Source organism: Macaca thibetana, chromosome 9 (genome assembly GCF_024542745.1).
Source record: "Macaca thibetana thibetana isolate TM-01 chromosome 9, ASM2454274v1, whole genome shotgun sequence".
In the NCBI taxonomy this organism is placed as follows: Eukaryota; Metazoa; Chordata; class Mammalia; order Primates; family Cercopithecidae; genus Macaca; species Macaca thibetana.
In genome coordinates, this window is record NC_065586.1 from 20,173,054 (window position 1) to 20,194,386 (window position 21,333).

Consider the following 21,333-nt stretch of genomic DNA (forward strand, 5'->3'; position numbering starts at 1 on the left):
CTTTGAGAATAAAAAGTATTCATTTTGCTTATCCAACTAGAAATTTTAAAACACAGGCCAGGCGCAGTGGCTCATGCCTGTAATCCCAGCACTTTGGGAGGCTGAGGTGGGCGGATCACCTGAGGTCAGGAGTTTGAGACCAGCCTGACCAACATGGTGAAACCCTGTCTCTACTAAAAATACAAAATTAGCCAGGCTTGGTGACTCACACCTGTAATCCCAGCTACTCAGGAGGCTGAGGCAGGAGAATCACTTGAACCCAAGGAGGCAGAGGTTGCAGTGAGCCAAGATCATGCCATTGCACTCCAGCCTGGGCAACAAGAGTAAAACTCCATCTCAAAAAATAAAAAATAAAAATAAAACACAGTGATAAATGTATTTTTACTCACGAATCCTGTGGATTCTTCATTGCCCACATGAAGAGCACCTCACCTGTAAAATTGGTGTCGTGGAAAAGTTGTCCAGGAAGTAAAGATCCAGTCGTACTTTATTAAAAACACAAATATCTCCTTAGATGAAAATGCAAACTTAAGGGTAAGCTCATGACCGTCCTGACAGCTGGGATGTTCTTTCAGCTTCTACAGATGACAGTGCAGCTGAGAAGAAAGGGGGAACCCTCCACGCTGGCCTCATCGTTGGAATCCTCATCCTGGTCCTCATTATAGCCACAGCCATCCTTGTGACAGTCTATATGTATCACCACCCAACATCAGCAGCCAGCATCTTCTTTATTGAGGTAAGTGTTGAGTTGAACACATGAAAACCACGCCAGTTGATGAACTGTATCCGTTTGCTAACACCACCTGGATTTAATATTTACCGCATGATTTCTCCATTTTTCAGTTTCGAGGTTTCTGATTTCACACACATGGATGCTCTCACCCATGCACTCTCGTACATATTGATAGATTGCTTTCAGATGATGGGTTCAGTTACCTTATCTCTGGAGCTTTTAAAGACATAAACTATCTTGTCTTTCTGAGATCTAAAAGAAAATGGGAACCATACTTTTTGGTCCTTTTACACCAAGTATGTTAACCAGCTGCTCTCCTTGTCCTAGGAGGAAATACTACGTATCTGGGAGGCTAAAGACTTAGCTTAAGTCAATTGCTCAGTGAATGCTAATTGAGTATTGGCTGTGTGCATGATACAATATGATGGGCCTCTTCTCAAAATGCTCACACACCCTTTGGAAAAAATATGGCTTTCCCCACAAAATGACAGATATAAAAATAAAATAATGGTATATGCTGTTGCCATTTTGCATAATGTGTGTATATTTGTACATTTATATATAAATGCACAGACACACATATCCACACAGACACGGAACGAGAGCACCATACTGAATAAGTGTTATGTCTTCATGTACAGAATATAGGTTTGGTGCCAGTGCTGAGGAGTAAACAGGTGGGAAGGCAAGGGGCTGTGCATAAGGAGCTATGGCTAAGCCCTGGGGTCTAAAAGGCTGAAACCAGGAAGCCTGGAGACCAGTGGATACAGTCTGTGCGTCTGTCTGTGTGACCAAGTCATCTCTGTCCTCCAGAAGGTTGGGTTTCCTGGGCCCCATGCATATGATGCAGTTTTTTCTTGTTTTGTTTTGTTTTGTTTTTTGTCGTTGTTGTTGTTTTGACAGAGTCTCACTCTGTCGCCCAGGATGGAATGCCATGGTGCAATCTCGGCTCACTGCAACCTCTGCCTTCCAGGTTCAAGCGATTTTTGTGCCTCAGCCTCCTGAGCAGCTTGGACTACAGGCAAGCACCACCACACCCAGCTAATTTTTGTATTTTAGTAGAGACAGGTCTTCCCTATGTTGGCCAGGTTGGTCTCAAACTCCTGACCACAAGTGATCCTCCCGCCTTGGCCTCCCAAAGTGCTGGGATTACAGGTGTGAGCCACCATGCCTGGTCACATGTGCACCTTTGACTCTCACATCTGAATGGAACCACTCCTCTTCCAACACCAAATAAAACTAGAAATACTAAAGCAATAAAGGAAATCTTCTCTTGCAGAATTTCAAACACAGAATTAGAATTATTCATTGTGTGACGCATGGAAAGGTTGCTTGGAATTATGGTCACTTGTTGAGTGAGAAATTATAATGCCTTTTAAACTATGGAGTTAAAATTACCTATGCTCCTTATAATGGGGAGAGGTGAATAAATGCAAATCAAACAATTGCTTAAACGTCCTAGATGGCTCACAACTGTCTGTAGAAGAAAGTGCCGTCTCCTTTTCCTTCTTTGGGGGCTCAAGGCCTTGGCACTCTCAATCTTACGTGTCATTTCAATCTTTATTCTCTTGGCTCCCTAATCTGGAGTTGGCATTTCTGTCAAATTTCATGTTTTGTTTGTCTCTGTACACAGCCCAAATTCTCCATGTCACAAAAACATTGCTCATTCTAGTTCCTCCATCAAAAATTCCTCCTGGTCAGGTACAGTGACACATCTGTAATCCCAGCACTTTGCGAGGCTGAGGCAGACAGATTGCTTGAGCCCAGGAGTTTGGGACCAGCCTGGGCAACATGGTGAAACTTCATCTCTTAAAAAAAAAAAAAAAAAAAAAATAGAAAAAATAGAAAAAAATGAATGGGGCATGGTGGCGTGTGCCTGTAGTCCAAGCTACTTTGGGGGCTGAAATGGGAGAATTGCTTGAGCCCAGGAGGTCAAGGCTGCAGTGAGCCATGACTGTGCCACTGCATTCCAGCCTGGGTGATAGAGAGGCCCAGTCTAAAAAAAAAAAAAAATCCTCCACTCCCATATTAGTTATTGAATTCAGAAGCCAAAAGGCCTTTGATACGGTGTACCCCATAAGCTTCTTTAGACCATCTTCCTGCTCGGCAGCTGAGTATAATCTCTTTCTCTTCTGAAACTCTATCTACAGGGATGCACCCCTGCCTTTCTCTGGCATTCATCTTTCTGTTTTGCATTAGAGTTCAGTATGCGCATGATTTATTCCACCCTGCAAGACTTGTAAGTGCCTTAAGATTTGGATTAAATCACTTACGTTTCCTTTGAAAAATAGGGATTCTGCCAATATTTCCTGGAAAAACGTTCATAATAAATATTCTAGGACATTTCAGACTTCCAGTGAAATTTCATACAAAACGTATTTCAGAAATGGCATCTTCATTTGATTCAGTAATTGAGGTATTATCAGGCATTGCCTTGAATTGAAAATCTGTTATTAAGTTCTGTTAATGTGCTTGGTTTTCTCGGAAGAAAGTAGACAACCTTCTCAAAGTTACAAATGCATTCTTCAAAGAGCTGCTGAGTGACAAGCTAGAAAGCCTCAGGGACTAGCCAGACCTCAGGCTGCTGCTACTGCCGTAACCCCCTCACATGTTTAAGCCTTTTCAAACTGTGCAGTTTATTTTCTGACATAGTGAAAAAGAAGACACTGTGAATATCTGATGGTGATGGTATTAGCGGCAAATTGCACAGTATGAAAGATCTAGTTAAAGCTGGTTCAAAGCAACCCACATATGACTGCAAAAATAGTGGAATATTGTTTTGAGTATTAGTCTCATTGTCTTATGTCTCAGAGCCTGTATGTCCATATGTGTGGAGTGTTTGTATATGTATACATACACATGTATTTATAGAATATGAGAGCTAGATGGAATCTTAGAGATAATTTAGCTCTATACTCTCCTAACACAAAAGGAGACTGAGTGAGGCTGAGAGGAGTGGAATGACTTATCCAAGGTCAAAGAGCCATAGTTCTAAGAATAACTCTTTCTTCTTTTCACGTGTAAGCAAAGCAGAGTCACTCAGCAGGTCTCCCAGCTTTTCTCCTCTTGACTTTTTTTCCTTCCTGTGGAGTCAATTGCCAGAGTCTGCTTAAATCTCTACCTATCTGACACGCTGCTGGGGTCATGCGGCTCACAGTGGCTGGGCAGCAGCTGATGTTTGGAGGTGATAGTCATAACTTTACTATTATTAAAACTGACCACTGTTTGCAAAATCAAAACAGATCCACGATGACCATTCTGTCTGTGATATCCAGACGTGTAAATTTGAAGATTTTAAATTATTAGTCACATTAGAATTGTTGTTGCATAAATGAGGGAACTGAATATAACAACATTTTTTTCATTGCCTTTGATGTTCCATACTATATTCCTATCTACTTTTGAAATGAAATTGATGTGCTTTCTTCTTTTATGAAAATGATACCATTCTTTATAGAAAATTGAGATAGTGCAGAAATGTAAAAGGAAGAAAAAAGAAAGTCATTTATAGGTTCCAGCATGCAGAATTGATGACTATTAATATTTTCATTTATTTTCTTCTGGAATTTGTATGTACATAATTTGATGTTTGCCCATTTAATACAGTGGTGATTTCACTGTAATACACATAGGTATTCTTTTTTAAATAACATTTTTCTGTTTTATTATGATGGCTTTGTAAACATAATTTTAATGTTTGTATTCTATTCTATTCAACATTTGTTCAATAGTTTTATACTGACTGCCTCTTATGCAGTCAAGTGGTAACTCGGAATACACTGAGAGCCTAACATGTGCCTACAAGTCAAAAAGGACCTCGTTTCATTCAGATGAAGACTGTGTGTTAGTTTTCTACTGCTGTTGCAACAAATTGCCACAAACCTAGTTACTTAAAATAACACACACTTGGCTTACAGCTCTGGAGGTCAGAAGTGCTAAAATCAGGATATTGACAGGGCTGGTTCCTTCTGGAGGTTTCAGGGCTTAATCGTTTCCTTGCCATTTTCAGCTTCTACATGCTGCATGTGTTCCTTCGCTCATGGTTTCTTCTCCATATCATTCCAACTTCTGTTCCCACCATCACATCTCCTACCATGAACGTTGACCCTCCAGCCTCCTTGTTGTAAGGCCCCCCTGTGACTACACTGGGCTCACCTGGGTAATCTAGAATAATCTCTGCATCTCTAGGTCCTTAACTGAATCACATCTGCAAAGTTCCTTGTAAGGTAACATTGACACCTTTTGGAGATTAGGACGTGGACATCTTTGGGAGGCCATTATTCTGTTGAGCACAGAGTGTGTCAAATGTGAGATGCATCACACACTTCCAATTAAACTGTAACACACCCTTGACTATAAGATATGTCCCAGTTTCAGTTATTAAAATGTAACCCAATGGATATCTTGAATATTTCACAGTGAAATCCAGACTTCACTAAACACTTGTATGAGTTAGTTCCTGTGCTAAACACTGTATATAATGTGATGAAATTGAATGACTCTAGGCTGGGAGCGGTGGCTCATGCCTGTAACCCCAGCATTTTCGGAGGCCGAGGCAGGCAGACCACTTGAGGTCCAGAGTTTGAGACCAGTTTGGCCAACATGGTGAAACCCCATCTCTACTAAAAATACAAAAATTAGCCAGGCATGGTGGCACGCACCTGTAGCCCCAGCTACTCGGGAGGCTGAGGCAGAAGAATCACTTGAACTTGGGAGGCGGAGGTTGCAGTGAGCCAAGATCGCACCACTGCACTCCAGCCTGGGTGAACGAGTGAGACCCTGACCCTGTTTTTAAAAAAAAAAAAAAAAATTCATGACTCTGCCTTTGAGTGTATATATCAGAGCTCATGCACCCAGTGTCTTATCGCAGAGCAATGCGGCTCTTCCTACTTTTTCTTATTTTTAATCATCCCCATTATAAACATATTAATAGTAACAGCCAACACTTATCAAATACACTAATAAAGTGATTGACACTTATTACCTCATTTAATCCTCATGAAGACCCTGTGTGATACAAAGGTTATCTTCATCTCATAGATGAGGAAGCTGAAGCATGGGCCTTAAGTAAGTTCTCACCATCACGCATTTGGTCATTAGTGGAGTCAGGATTTAAGCCCAGGCTCTCCAACTCCAGAGACTATGCCCATAACCACCAGGCTGTGCTGCCTCCCTATGTGTAAAGGGTTTTTCTTCATATGCTGTATGTAGAAATGTCGGCTGATATATATACAAAGACATACATTATGTCCTTGAAACGGATTTCCAAAAGTAGAATCAAAGGAAGGAAATGAATGGTATAAAAGAATGTAGTAAATATTGCCAAAAGCATGACAACAATTCATGTAGCTGTTGCTATTATTGTCTATTTTTAGTGATGATAATGTCAGTGGCTGTTAGCTGTGTATTTTGTTCTTGCAGAAAAGATACACCAGTTATTATACATTTTGTGGACCCAAACAGCATTCCTTATATAAAATATTTACATGGGCTTTAGCTTTTAGATTTCTTATTGTAGAAAGGAAATGAGATAATTAAGCAAATCATCACCCCATAAACAAGTGAATTAACTATTAATATCCCGTGTCTTCTTATACAAGATTAGGTACCAGAGTTCCATTCTTCTAAAATGTTCCATTTCTATTCAGTCAAGCCGAATAGCCTATTTTTTATTAACTTATCTTGTATATTACTCCATCATTCTCAGATCTTAGACTTGGTAGTTTCTTTGACTGACTGGCTTGCATTTCATGTTTATGTGTCTAGCTTTTCACATTAATTTTCTAAAGGGTATCTGATTTTGGCCAAAATCTATCACATTATATACAGGAATGTCTACACATGCTTTAAGTATTTTTTTTTTGAAAATGAAGTTTATTATCTTGAAAAAAAATGGCAGAGAACACATAATAAGCATGAATTCCTTAATTTTTAAAAGATCTTGATGAAACTAGTATCTTTTTGGAAGAGTCAATGTGTCTAGGTTTTACATTAAATTTAATAATTGTCGAACATTGCTAAGCATAAATGTTGTGACTTGTAGTATATTTTATTGTTTCATGAATATGGGTCACAGAGATAAATGTTTACACTCTTGAATGGTATTCTACACACATCACTATTCAAGATTTTTAAATAAAATACTTAAGATGTAATCTAACTGAAGGTCAAGAAAATAATATTACAAAGTGATAATCACACAAAATCAACATTCCAATGAAAGGATTCTATTTGGACTATAACAAATAATTTAGACTAGCCATCTTGCTGAAAGTATTAATGTTGAACATTGTCCTTAATTTTTCTTAGTATACATAAATAATTGCTAGTATTTGGACACTCATGTGCAGTTTTGATTGTTCTGTACACATAAAAATAAAGAGAAATTGATAAGAACCTAATGATAAAAATGATTTACAGCTTTGGAAGACAGATTCTATGAATAAAATATTGGAGGATTTTTTTTTTCTACATAGAAAAGTAAAAACTAAGAGTACCTAATCCTGCCACTTATGCTGCAAAGCTTTGAAATGTCCTCAGAGAGAAAGGAGTCAGTTCAAATGAGTAATTTAAAATGAAATCGGAAGAAGCAAAAGTTGTAGGAACAATGGCCCTTGTATTTCAGGAGGGGACTGAGATCGTGCAATGGCAATGGAGTTTGCCTGTAAATAGTAGTTATAATTCCTACCCTGAGGACTGGAGAAATACAGGGTACAGGACTGTGCTGTCAATATGTGGCTGCTACCTATATGGACTTTGAGCTCTTAAACTGTGACTTGTCTAGAACAAGGTATGTGTAAAACACACACTGGATTTTCAAATCTGAGTACAAAAAATAATGTCAACATCTCATCAATAATTTTTATATAATTACATGTTGAAATTATAGTATCTTGGATATACTGTATTAAATAAATTTTATTACAATTAATTTTATTCATATTTACTTCTAAAATGGACACTAGACACTTTTAAAATTATATACGTAGCTCATACTATATTTCTATCGGATGATGCTGGTTTGTAGAGAAAACCTTGCAGAGAGAAAGAATTAGAAAGAAAAGTTGGTTCCATAGTTTTTTAAAGTAAGAAATCAACTGGTTTTTAGCAAGAAGGAAAGGAGAAGCTTATGAGGAGGCAGAAGGCTGCCAAAGCCAACTGATAAGTTCACCAGTCATTCATTCATGTATTTAATATTTGTTGAGCTTCTATTATGCACCAAGTCCCCAAGGTACATTGGTAAACAAAACGAACAAGATCATCCTTGCCTTCATGGAGCTTACATTCCAGTGGGTGGAGACAGCTGATAAACACATTTTAAGTTAGGTGTGGATTTCACATTGAATGATTAGTTTTACAGAAGAGGCAGTCACCATAAAATATTTGATAAAATGTTACCTTTTTTAATTGCTTGAGCAATGTTACCTTTTTGATCGCTTGAGCTCAGGAGGTGGAGGGTTCAACTTGATAATAAGTGGCATTCTTATTCTTATCATCATTATCTTTATTTTATCATAGAACTTTTTATGGAGTTCTAGATATAGATTTTATATATATAGAGAGAGAGAGAGAGAGAGAGAGAGTAAATGAATAAAAAAAGACTGCTCTCCAAAGCAGTTTATTTTCCTAGGCCAGTTGCGGTGGCTCACGCCTGTAATCCCAGCACTTTGGGAGACTGAGACGGACGGGTCATTTTAAGTCAGGAGTTTGAGACCAGCCTGGCCAACATGGTGAAACCCCGCCTCTACTAAAAATACAAAAATTAAGTAGGCATGGTAGTGTGTGCCTGTAATCCCTGCTACTCAGGAGACTGAGGCAGGAAAATCACTGGGACCTGGGAGGAGGTTGCAGTGAGCCAAGATCACGCCACTGCACTCCAGCCTGAGCAACAGAATGAAACTCTGTCTCAAAATAATAATAATAATAATAATAATAATAATTTGTTTTTCTGATGGGGAAACACTCTCACCATTCTTAAAGTGTGCCTGAATTAGAAGTTATTAGTTATTTCTATAATAAAATCTGGACATAAATGTCTAAATACCAGTCATTGTTCATACCACACTTTTTAAATTCTTATTATTTCCAGTGCACCAAAATATCTGCTTTTACTGGGAGTACTTTTTATTTTCTATCAGCAGAATCAGGATACCAAAGCAAAAACAAACTTCAGCCTGTGTGCAACCTAGGGATTCTGTCACTTTTCCAAAATAAGTAGATGAATTCTCCAAGTATCTATCACAAGTAAATTTCCTTGAGGACTCATGTGTTATCTTAAAAATTTAATGAGTTTTGCATTATTCTCTTTAATACAGACACATGTCTGATATAAAAAATGATTCTACACCATCTTCAACTAATATTAACATTTCAAAAGGTGATTCATATCACTCTTGTAGCTATAAAACCCCAGCTGTATGGTTGTAGATATAAAATCCAAGTAAGTTCAAACCAGCAGAGATAAGACCTCTGTTCCTGGAACCTGAGTGGGCAGTATCCTTTCACCCCTTTGTTGGAGTCAAGTCCAAGGTAGAAATACTCAGGATGGTGAAACAATTTGTTTGGATCCTATGGCACCTGGTTACAGAGTCAAGACATCAAACCAGAATGCCTCACCCTGGCCCTCTAGCCTGAGCAGCTACACAGCATCATAGCAAGAGTCTGTTAAGTTTTTTGCCACTCAAGGGGATTCCCCATCCCAAGAAATATTTCTGGATCACAAGAACCCGTGGAGAATAAGATTAAAGAAACACAGGCAGCTGTGGCCCTCAACTTTTCCTGGCAACTAATAGTACCACCAGGAAACAAGCCAGAAGAAGGAGCCAGGCAAGAATTCAAAGGCTGCTGGGGAGAAAAAAAGCGTTTGCTAAGAGTTTGGCATCTTGCTTTGCAGCTGCTGGATGGATCGCACTTGGGGAGTTAGGAAGACGTGATCTGTGGACAAACCTATGTAGTTCATGAGAAATCGCTTCATAGAACCACAAATCTTTTTTTGTCTTGAAGTCACATATTCTTAATAATTGAGTTTTGCTCTTAAGGTATTTCTTAGTCTTAACTTCAGTTTTAAAGAAAACTCAAGGGGAAAAAATGATTCATTGAAATAAAATACTTTTTATTTGTATTTCTTAGATGAAGCAAAAGATGGTGTTCATTTTTCATGAACTGCTGCAAGGAAAGAAAGATAAGGCAAAACACATCTGACATGGTTTGATATAACTCCCATTAAAGAAGCTATATTAGTAGATGACAGCTTTCCAGAAATATAGTGAAATGCAGAGAAAAGTAGGTGAAATTGGGTCACTTGAAAAAAAGAGACACTCTATGTATGTCAGTGGTTTTCTTTTCTCAATTTCTATTCTAAGATGCTAGAATTTTTATTCATGAACATCACTGAATGTTTTTGAGACATCAGTTCAAGTGCATCATGATTGCCTTGTGTATGTAATCATCAAGATAAGATTTCTTTTATAGATGTCAGCCTTAATTTACTCTTCTGAGTAACACATTTTCATTTAAATTCCTAAAACTATAATAGTGTTTCTAATTTAATGAAATAATTTCTTCCCTTCATTGGGGAGAATTATTGAAAATACTGAATAAAATATCTCATACTAATCTGTGGTAATTTCTTTTTACTAATTAATTCCCTAATTATTTCAATGCTACATAAGACAGTGAAAATCCATAGATGGGTGGATGGATGGATAGATGGATGGATGGATGGATGGATGGATGGATGGATGGATGGATGAATAGATATATAGATAGGTAGATAGATAGATAGGTAGATAGATAGATACCACAGAAAGATTCTTAATAGATGAAAGAATCAGATAAATAAATGAAAATCTGCAAAGCTACAATTCACTTGGGCATTTGTAAGCTTGAATTATGACATTTTAAGGACATGATATATGTTTTAAGTATTCCGATTCTTTTCTTCTGTTACCTCTTGAAGAGACTACTCTACTGACAGTACCAACTATTGAGTAATTTCTTCCTTGTGACATTGGTAATTGTTCAGTGTTAAAATAAATACTTAAGCCTTTCTATTGTGAAAACAAATAATAGAAACTTTAATTTTAGCAATAATTGGTGCTTCACAGTAAAAATTAATTTATTCAATTACAAGATTATCTTTTCCACCAATTCCATTTAGCGTATTCTTTTCTAACAAACATACAAAACTAAACTAAATTAGTTTATTATTACGGCATGCTCTGGTTTATAACTAATACTAGAGTTATTTGTGATTGTAAGAAAATTAAAATATAAAATTTTCAGAGACCAAATCATTAGCAATCTAGGGAGTATGAATGTAAAGAATGTATTATAAATGATGGTAGTAATCATACTTTTTGTAATTTTGTTAGAAGTGAACAATCAATGGTATTTTTAGTTTGAAAATGGATTAAGGTTATTTTACTATATGATCTTGTGGTAATCCTTGTATAAAAGCTTTCTTAATAGAAACAAAGTAAATTTTAATGCAAAATTCATACATCCTGTCTTATATCACGTAGTAAGTGAATATAGGGTCAGAATTATTCTATGTCTGTACTTTCTACTTTCAGCTAATTACTACATTCGTATTCTAAGTAACATAATACTTAAAATTACTGTAGGTGAGATAAACTTTAAATAGATGAAAAGCCATTTTTCTATTCAATTTTTTTGTTTGTTTGTTTTGGTTTGTTTTTTTTTAAGACACAGTCTCGCTCTATTGCCGAAGCTGGAGTGCAGTGGCGCAATTTTGGCTCACTGCAACCTCAGCCTCCTGGGTTCAAGCAATACTCTTGCCTCAGCCTCCCAAGTAGCTGGGATTACAGGCGCCCATCACCATACCTGACTAATTTTTGTATTTTTAGTAGAGACGAGGTTTTACCATGTTAGCCAGGCTGGTACAGGAATCTTCTTCCTTCTTTTTATTATTTTATCTAATAAATCTCTGTTGTCCCTATCCTACTCATTATTCATTTTACTCCCAGGATTTTCTCCTAGTGTGGGCCACTGTCGTGGAAGATGGCCTTGGCAGGTCAGTTTTGAGAATTCCTTGTGCTATACTGCTCCTGCCCCTTCAGAAATTCTTACACAGGTCCCCTGCACTCACCTGCAACTGGAGTGGGAACTTGCCCCTCTCACTTTCTGCTGCTCTTCTCACATGGGCCGGCTGTGTTTTCCAGGCAATGCTTATTGGCTTACTTTGTGGTTTTCCTGTTTCCAGTCCTGCTAGACACCTTGTGGAGTCCTGTAAAATCTGGGGAAGGGAAGGGACTCAAGAAATACTAAGAGGTACCCAATCCCTTACCTCCGCACTGGGTGGGGCCTCCCAACCAAGGCCTCTTTGCTGCCATCTTTACTGTTTCATAGCTTTCACTGGTGACACTTACAGGTTCTGAAAAATCTGAGGTGACTAGGGACTGGCATGGGCCCCAAGCATACCACAGCAACCTTAGAGAAAAGTGGCCAGACTGTTAGGTGGGACCCATTCCCATGTCTCCTCACCAGGCAGGTCCTGCAGGCCTGGGCCTCCAGCCACCTCTTGCCAGACCTATTGAGCCAGTACCAATTCAGCAACTCCCTGGACAGAGCCTCCAGGGACAGCTGAAGGCCTCTCTGCTACTGCCTCTGCAGTGGAACTGCCATTGCCACCCCTGGACTAACGAAGGAGCAAAGAGTCTAAGTACCTTATCCACACCTCCAACAAGCAACTGTGAGCAAAAAGAACAAAGCTGGAGGAATCACATTACCCAACTTCAAACTATACTACAAGGCTACAATGACCAAAACAGTATGGTACTGGTACAAAAATAGGCACACAGACCAATGGAACAGAATAAAGAGCTCAGAAATAAGGCCACACATCTATGACCATCATTTATTTGACAAAACTGATAAAAATAAGCAATGGGGAAAAGACTCCCTATTCAATAAATGGTGCTGGGAGAACTGGCTAGCCATATGCACCAGATTGAAGCTGGACCCTTTCCTTACACCATACACAAAAATCAACTCAAGATGTAGCAAAGACTTAAATAAAAACCAAAAAACTGTAGAAACAGCTGAAGACAACCTAGGAAATACCATCCTGACATAGAAACGGGAAAAGGTTTTACGACAAAGACACCAAAAGCAATTGTAACAAAAGTGAAAATTGACAAGTGGGATCTAATTTAACTTAAGAGTTTCTGCAGAGCAAAAGAAACTGTCAACAGAGTAAACAGTCAACCTACAGAAGGGAAGAAAAAATTTGCAAACTATGCATCTGACAAAGATCTAATAACAAGCATCTATAAGGAACTTAAACAAATTTACAAGAGAAAAACAACGCCATTAAAAAGTGGGCAAAGGAGATGAACAGACACTTCTCAAAAGAAGACATGCATGCAGTCAAAAAGCATATGAAAAAAAAAGCCACATATCACTGATCATTAAAGAAATGCAAATCAAAACAACAATGAGATAGCTACCATCTTACACCAGTCAGAATGGCTATGATTAAAAAGTCAAAAATAACAGATGCTGGTGAGCTAGTAGAGTAGAGGGAACCCTTTTAGCACTGTTTGTGGGAGTGTAAGTTAGTTCAACCATTGTGAAAATTCCTCAAAGAGCTAAAAGCAGAACTACCCTATGACCCAGCAATCCCATTACTGGGTATATACCCAGAGGAATATAAAGCATTCTATCATAAAGACACATGCACTCAAATGTTCATTGCAGCACTGTTCACAATAGCAAAGACATGGAATCAATCTAAATTCCCATCAGTGACACACTGGATAAAGCAAATGTGGTATATATACACCATGGAATATTATGCAGCCATAAAAAAGAACAAAATCATGTCTTTCATGGGAACATGAATGAAGCTGGAGGCTATCATCCTCAGCAAACTAACGCAGAAACAGAAAACCAAGTACTGCATGTCCTCACTTATAAGTGGGAGCTAAATTTTAAGAATTTATGAACACAGAGAAGGAAACAATAGCCACTGGGGTCTGCTTGAGGGGGAAGGGTGGAAGGAGGGAGAGGAGCAGAAAAGATAACTATCAGGGACTGGGCTTAATGCCTGGTGGATGTAATAATAAGTACAATGAATCCCCATTACATGTATTTATCTATGTAACAAACTTTCACATGTACCCCCAAACATAAAATAAAAATTTTTTAAAAATCTAATAAAAACTCTAAGGACCTAGTTTAAAACTAGCTAAAAAGCATAAAGAAAGTGATTTAAAACATGAAAGAACAACCCAAATTAGCATTAGAACACCTAAAAAATGAAATAGATGTGAGAATTAGAAATACAGAAAACAGAATAATTTTGAAAATAAAAAACTAGAATAATAGAAGAGCAAATAAACACAGTTCTTAATGGATTACAAGAAGTAAAAGGTTTAAAAGTAGATTTTTAATTGAAAAGAATTAAATCAGATAAAAAAAATCTGAGAGGTAATGAAAAATAAGTTTGTCAAAGAAGGTTCCCCATCTGGATGATAGGAAAGAAAAAAACCAAAGCAAAAGAAAAATAAGCCACAAACTAAAAAATTTTTAGTTCTTGAAATAAAAAAATTAAATATTGAAAGAGCATGCTATGTACCTGAGAATATTTACCCAAAACAATGAATATCAAGACTTATTCTAGTAAAGTCACTGGATAATATTTAAAAAAAGAAAGAAAGAAAGAAAGAAAAAAGTTTTGTGCACTTAAAGAAAACACTTGAATTATAAGCATATCTGAATTAGATAATCATCAAGTTTTTAACAGCAACATTTTGTGCTAGAAAAGAAAATGGAGTAACCGTGTGAAAGGATGGAAAATGTCAGCCAAGAAGTCATATCCAGCAAAACTGACCATTGAGCGCATAAATTATTTAATAAATAAATTATTAAATAAATTATTTATGCACTCAATAATTATTGAGCATAAATAAATTATTATCCATGTGCAGGAACTCTGTCAATATTCTTTCCATGAGTTCTTCCTGAAAACTCTTTCCGAGATGAGCTTCAGATAAACAAAATGACCAGAAAGACATCCTACAAGCACTGGTGGAAGCGGTGCAGCCTTCTGCCAGAACTCAGAATGCATGCATGCGTTTTTGCCTTATGACTATCCTTTGTGCATTTGAAGGTACCTATTGCTGTAACACACATCTCATATTTCAGCTTGCTTCATTTGGCAACAAACGTTTTGGAAATGTTTGGAACATGCTTACAGTTTTTTTTTTATATGTTACTCCATCTATATTTATTAAACAGCAACTGGTAATTTACACATATACATACATGCACATCCTAAGCGCTCATTTATTGAACATTAAAATAATAATAAGGTTTCCAGTGATAATACTACATATCATTTAGTATTGTATATATTGGCATATAAAGTACTAGATGCTTCATAATTATAGTCTCTGAGCCTCATGTAAGTCATTAAAAAGAGATAGATATTTGTAGCAGAGCAGGCTAAGTACTTACTATAATTCATGTTCCCGATTCTAGAGTAGAGGGTTGTGACTGGTAAGTAGTTGCACAATTAAAGATCTTTTTCAAACTGTCTTGCACCCAAAGATGGAGAGGTGACTACTTGTCACTCCAGAAAGTCACATTTAAGCCAAAGCTTTTAACAATTACGTGTGCCTTTGCCACACATTCTCTCCTGCCCCAACAACTGGATATACAGTCCCCGGAGAATGGAAAAGTCAAGATGGAAGAACCGGGATTCACACATGGAAAGAACTTGCCTCCCTTAAAGGGATTATTAACATAGAAAATAGTCACCATCCAGTGCATATAAGGTCACGTAAGACATTTATTAGAGTAATGAGAAGTCAGGGAAAATCAATGGACTGGGTGTGTTTTAGCAAACAACATAATTATATTTGAATATTTCTTTGTTTAGAAAGAGTGGTTTATAAAAAGAGAATCAGGTGGATTAAAAGCCATTGAAAATTTTCAGCAAAGTAAAATCAAAAGCAAATTAAGATTATAAATATATTTATAGTGACTAACCCAAATGTAAACTAATGAAATTGTTGGGGGAAAAAATAAATAATGACAGAAAGTGATACAAGAACAATTGTTGTTTATTGAAAATTACAGCAGTACCCCAAAAGGGAAAACAAAATAAAATACATTTTTAAAATCTAAATAATTATATTTTTGGCCTTAAATTTTTACTCCCAATCAGTAAGAGCTATTCAGCAGAATATATTTAGGATAATTGAAAATGTAGTATACGTCTATTGTGTAAATGAAACAAGTCATGCTGTTTCAGTGAGAAAAGTAAATAACCAGAGATTATGAGATTTAGAATTCTTTTTCATTTGTTAGAGTAGGCAGAACACTGGTTAATAGGTAGAATTGACTGATCAGTTCTCTTCTAAGAACTGGCTTTAAAACTAAATCGAGAGACTTTCCTCATTGAGATATCATTTTATTCTTGGTGAATTGTAATAACAATATAGGCGCTCCAGAAAACAATATTATCTGTCTCATTCCATCGCTTTTATCCCCGAGGGCAAGCACAATGCTTAGTAAATATTTGCTGAATAAATGCATCATCTAAAATAATCCAAGTGTAACTTCAATAAACAGCATCATGGAATGACGGAAAGTTAGGAGTTAGCAGAGAACTTAAGGAAACATCAAATGCAGTCATTTATAATGTTTTGCATTATACGTCTCACCTAAGGAGACATGAAACTCTGTTTTCCCGAAAGAACATTTGTATGCTTGAAAAGATAAACAACTCTTTAAATTACAATATTGATTTGATGCCCTCAGACATTTTTATACAAATCTTATTAGAAATGTTTTAGTTGAATCATTCACAGTATGATTTAAATGCATAAAACTAAAATGGTGTGATTGATAAATAAATATTCGCCCCTTTAAAAATTATTATGATGCAGTGTTTAGTTGTTAAGGCTGACTGAAGGCCGTAGCTTCGTACTAAGTACAGAATCAGTATCTGTCCTCTTTCTTATTTTATGTATAAGAACATGGAGAATGTGAGATAAGAATTGACTTGCCAAAGGGCTTAGTGCTTAACAGAAGCAGAATCAGAAATCAGGAAAATGCAGTGGGAAGACCCTAGCACCAAGAAGGCAGCAGATTTTGCATCAATTCCAGCTTGTACTAACTTTGTGATTCTGGTCAATCCTGAACCATTCTGTGTAACTCAACCAGGAGTTAAAACCAACTGTGCTGACTCTCCCAAGCAGCCTTCAACTTTGTTAAAAGTGCTCTTTTAAACAGTAGTCAGTTTCAACCAAAAATTATGTAAACAGATCATTTATTTGAGGGATTCTTTTATTTCCCACTCCTACCCAATCGTCTTGAGCTATTGTTAAGTTATCCAAATGAGAAGAGGAAGGGAAAAAGAAGAAATGATCTAAATAATTCACAAACCATACTATCAAACCTCTGAGTATTATACCATTGACTGTACAAAACAAAACAAAACAAAAACAACAAAAAAAAGTTGTTTTGTAGGCTCTAATTGTTTTATCTCAGTCTTCTTGCCTTTTTATCTTTTTTTTTATTTTTGTTTTTAAAGTGTTGCAAACAGGATGACTTCCAGAGCTATCATCGGACTCACATAATATGATTACCATGGTTATCAGCACTTCTTTATCACAGGATGAATGCAGTGCACTCTCAGGAAAACTTTTGTGGAGGTTACATGAATCTGTGTACAGGACAGTAATGAATATCCCTGGAGCCCTAAGTAAGGAATGATTAAACACTGTTATTAGCCAGTTACAACTTTGTTTGACAATATAATTACAAATGCATCTGTAAAGCCTCTACAATTGATCCTCTAAATTACATATTAGCTTTTATTTTCCTGCTACACTAATACTTTATTGTTCATTTTCTCAGGGTCATAATTATATTTTTATTTCAACCTCTGAGTTGATTTGACACAATACAGTATGTGCCCAAAATAAATAAATCAAGTTCCTCAGATTTAAAAATATACACCATTTTGGATACTCATTTTTCAAAGTAGGACCTTAAATAGGTAAAAAGTTGGCTATCTGCCTTTTAAAGTTTCTTTAAAACTTTTAATTTTACTCCAACATATACAAATTTAAAACATAGGATGAAACTGGTCATATATGTAAGTGTGGTTTTGCCCTAGTTTGACTGATAAGATCACTCTGTATATTCAAATGAATGGGTCCACTCTCAGATTTGATGACATAAATCATTCTCTTGGGTTCTTTCTTAATCGTGTGATTAAATATGGAGTAAAGCACACAATTACTTTAGGATAGAAAATAACTCACCATTAACCATTCCGAAGGTCACTGCTGATTAGACCTTAACTTGCCAGATTTCTTTAGCTTCACTTAGAAACACATTGGCACTCCAGACACAGGTAACTTGACAAGAACAATTTCTTAAGGAACATAGCCAGTCTGCTGTAGGGAGGCAGCACTAACTCACATTCGACTTTTATTAGGATATTTATGACCAGTGCAGCATTATCTTGTCTTTTAACTCAGTCACTAGGCAGCAGTGAACTGGCTTGTTTTCACACCCCCTGCAAAGTACTTTTCTTTAGAGTAAATTGCCTGTCTAATAGCAAATTATTACATGATTTGGGTAGAAAATAACCACTTGTGGCAATGTGGCTCAAAAAATAAAGAGATGCTGCTCAAAGCATTATTAACATATTATGAACTAAGGCTAATGTTGAAGAAGACTAGAATATTCTCAGCTCATATCGCAGAAGATTAGTCCAAACCAAAGAATCTGTCTGTGCAGCACAGTCTGCTAGAGTCTTACACTCACAGAGGGTACAACTAAGGTGCACATACTTTCCACTTTGCCCCGAACCATTCTAGATTATGTCTGTTGTCTGATGTAATTATTAATAGTTTCTCCATTTATTCTCAAAAGTGTCCTAATTTGGACAATAAATCATATGGTCATCCTATGTGTAATTATATTTTCCAGCTTAGTATGCATCTAAAGACATAGGACACAAAAACTTTAAAGGCCGAACAGCCACATGAGAATTCAATAATAATGAAAGGAATATCAAAGGTATGATCAATATTGAATAGAGGATTCAGTCAAATGCTATAAAATACTTAAGAAAGAGAGAGATAATTAGGAGGAATCTCATTAAAGACATGGTGTTTGTGCAGGGTCTTGAAAGGGTGCTATGTTCTGGCTAAGTGAAGAGGAAGGGGAGATACCTTTTCAGATGGAATGGGGATATATTATGGCTTTAAAAACATTAAATCAAGAGAGGTCAGGATGAATCAACTTATTTAACTATGTGTTAATATCTATGAGCAAATATTGAAAATGGCTTTAGTATAGATGGAAAATAGATATAGCAGGCTTTGAAGGACAAACACAGAATCTATCATTCCATAAGCAGTAAGAATCAATGATGTAATAAAGAAGTAGGAGTTTACGACTGGCACGGTGGCTCACGCCTGTGATCCCAGCACTTTGGTAGGCCAAGGTGGGTGGATCACTTGAGGTCAGGAGTTCGAGACCAGCCTGGCCAAGATGGTGAAACCCCATCTCTACTAAAAATACAATAATTAGCCAAGCGTGGTTGTGCGTGCTTGTAGTCCCAGCTTCTTGGGAGGCTGAGGCAGGAGAATCTCTTGAACCCAGGAGGTGGAGGTTGAAGTGAGCTGAGATCACGCCACTGCACTACAGCCTGGGCAACAGAGACAGGCTCCATCAAAAAAATAAATAAATATATACATAAAATAAAAAAGAAGTAGGAGTTTAAAATGCTTCTGGGGAAGGAGTAGAGTGAGCCAGAAGAAGAGTGAAAGGATGGTCAGAAGAGAGTTAGAAGACTATCAGTATTCTATATGTGAAGTGGTTGCTGAGAGCTGAATTGGGGTATTTATAGAGGGACAAGAATGAGGCTAATCCAGGAGCCATGTGAAGGAAGAAGATAGAATTTAGCAATCTTTGTTTGTGTAAAGGTTTATACGTGAAAGGGTTTTCAAACAGTTATCTTCGATTCTCAGTACTCCCCAATGAGCTCAGTAAATACAGAATTGTTAGATCCATGTTTTGCAGATAGGATGACTGACATTCCAAGAAAGTAAGCAATTTCTGAACGTTTCCTATATCTAATTAGTGGTAAAGGTGAGGAAGATGCCCCGATTCATTACATTGAATATGTAGGATGAAGAAGAATCAAAGATAACTTCAAAGTCCAGAATCTGTGTAACTGAGAAATTGAATTTTCTTTTTCTTTCTTTCTTTCTTTCTCTTTCTTTCTTCTTCCTTTTTCTTTCTTTCTTTCTTTCTGTCTGTCTTTCTTCTTTTTTCTTTCCTTTCTTTTTCTTTCTTTCTTTCTTTCTTTCTTTCTTTCTTCTTCTTTTTTTCTTTTGACAGAGTTTTGCTCCTGTTGCTCAGGTTAGAGTGCAGTGGCATGGTCTCAGCTCACCGCAACCTCCGCCTGCCAGGTTCAGGTGATTCTTCTGCCTCAGCCTCCCAAGTAGCTGGGATTACAGGTGCCTGCCACCACGCTCTGCTAATTTTTGTATTTTTAGTAGAGATGGGGTTTCACCATGTTGGCCTCAGGTGATCTGCCTGCCTCAACCTCCCAAAGTGCTGGAATTACAGGCGTGAGCCATCGCACCTGGCTGAAATTAAATTTTCTAATGACAGTATTAAAAACATCAGAAGGTAATGTAAGTTTAGGAAGGAAAGTGACAGGATGGATTTTAAGCAGGTTTGGTTTGAGCTGATGGTCAAGAAATTGTGTATCTTAAAAAAAAAAAAACTGAAAAAAAAAAGGGAACGGATTTGGGAAAACAATCAGGTGAGAAATGTGGAACTAATAGTAGAAGTTGAAACCCAAGAGAATAAAGAGTTAGGTTTTGTCAACACTAAACCTTAGGATGTGTTGACAGTTAATGCTGATGAATCAGAAAAGGGGACCGTTTAAGATAAAAACAAAACAGACATACACACATACACACACACACACACACAAACATACACACACACAAACATACACACACACACAAAGAGCAAGATGCAAGAAAATATACCATCCTAGAAAGCCACAAAAGGGAAAAAGGGTCAAGATTGAAGAGACAGGCAGCAGCGTAAAGTGCTCTAGAGAAGTCACAGAGGAGGTTAACGACTAGGTCATTGGTAACCTGAGAGATTGCAGTTTTAAAACGGGGAGCAGGCACTGAGGGTGAAAAATGGTTTTGTACCATGAAGGCAGTTGATGGAGCCGGACATTTCAGAGAGATGTAGTACTCAGAGTTCGAAAAAACATCAAGTAAACCATTTTTCCTGATGTTCGGTGTAGGTAAAAGGTAAAAAAACAATGGAAGGGGTGTTTTAAGGGTCTTGGAGAGGAGGGAGAAATGAAGTAACTTCATAACAGTGACAGTATTATTAAACAGGGAAAGCAATTAACTATGCAACTGAGGAAGACTTTTGAGGATATGAGGAAAACATGAGTAGATATAAAAGCATTGACGGGAGCAAGGGATTAGCATCTTCTAAAGGGCTTCATTGGCTCTGTAAAAATAGATGGAGAAATACATAATTGAGAGAGGGCAGCCTGGGATTGGATGCTAGAG

At 37.1% G+C, this 21,333-nt stretch overlaps 2 protein-coding genes across 2 annotated transcripts in view; both read left to right on the forward strand.

The window, feature by feature from the left end:
• The window catches only part of PLXDC2 (plexin domain containing 2), a 468,121-nt gene that overhangs the window by 426,792 nt on the left and 19,996 nt on the right, over positions 1-21,333 (forward strand). Inside the window, exon 14 of the mRNA XM_050804055.1 lies at positions 576-736. Coding sequence (XP_050660012.1) covers positions 576-736 — 161 coding nt within the window. The remainder of the gene's footprint in view (positions 1-575; positions 737-21,333) is intronic.
• The window catches only part of LOC126962727 (60S ribosomal protein L12-like), a 990,727-nt gene that overhangs the window by 134,965 nt on the left and 834,429 nt on the right, over positions 1-21,333 (forward strand). The window lies entirely within an intron of this gene.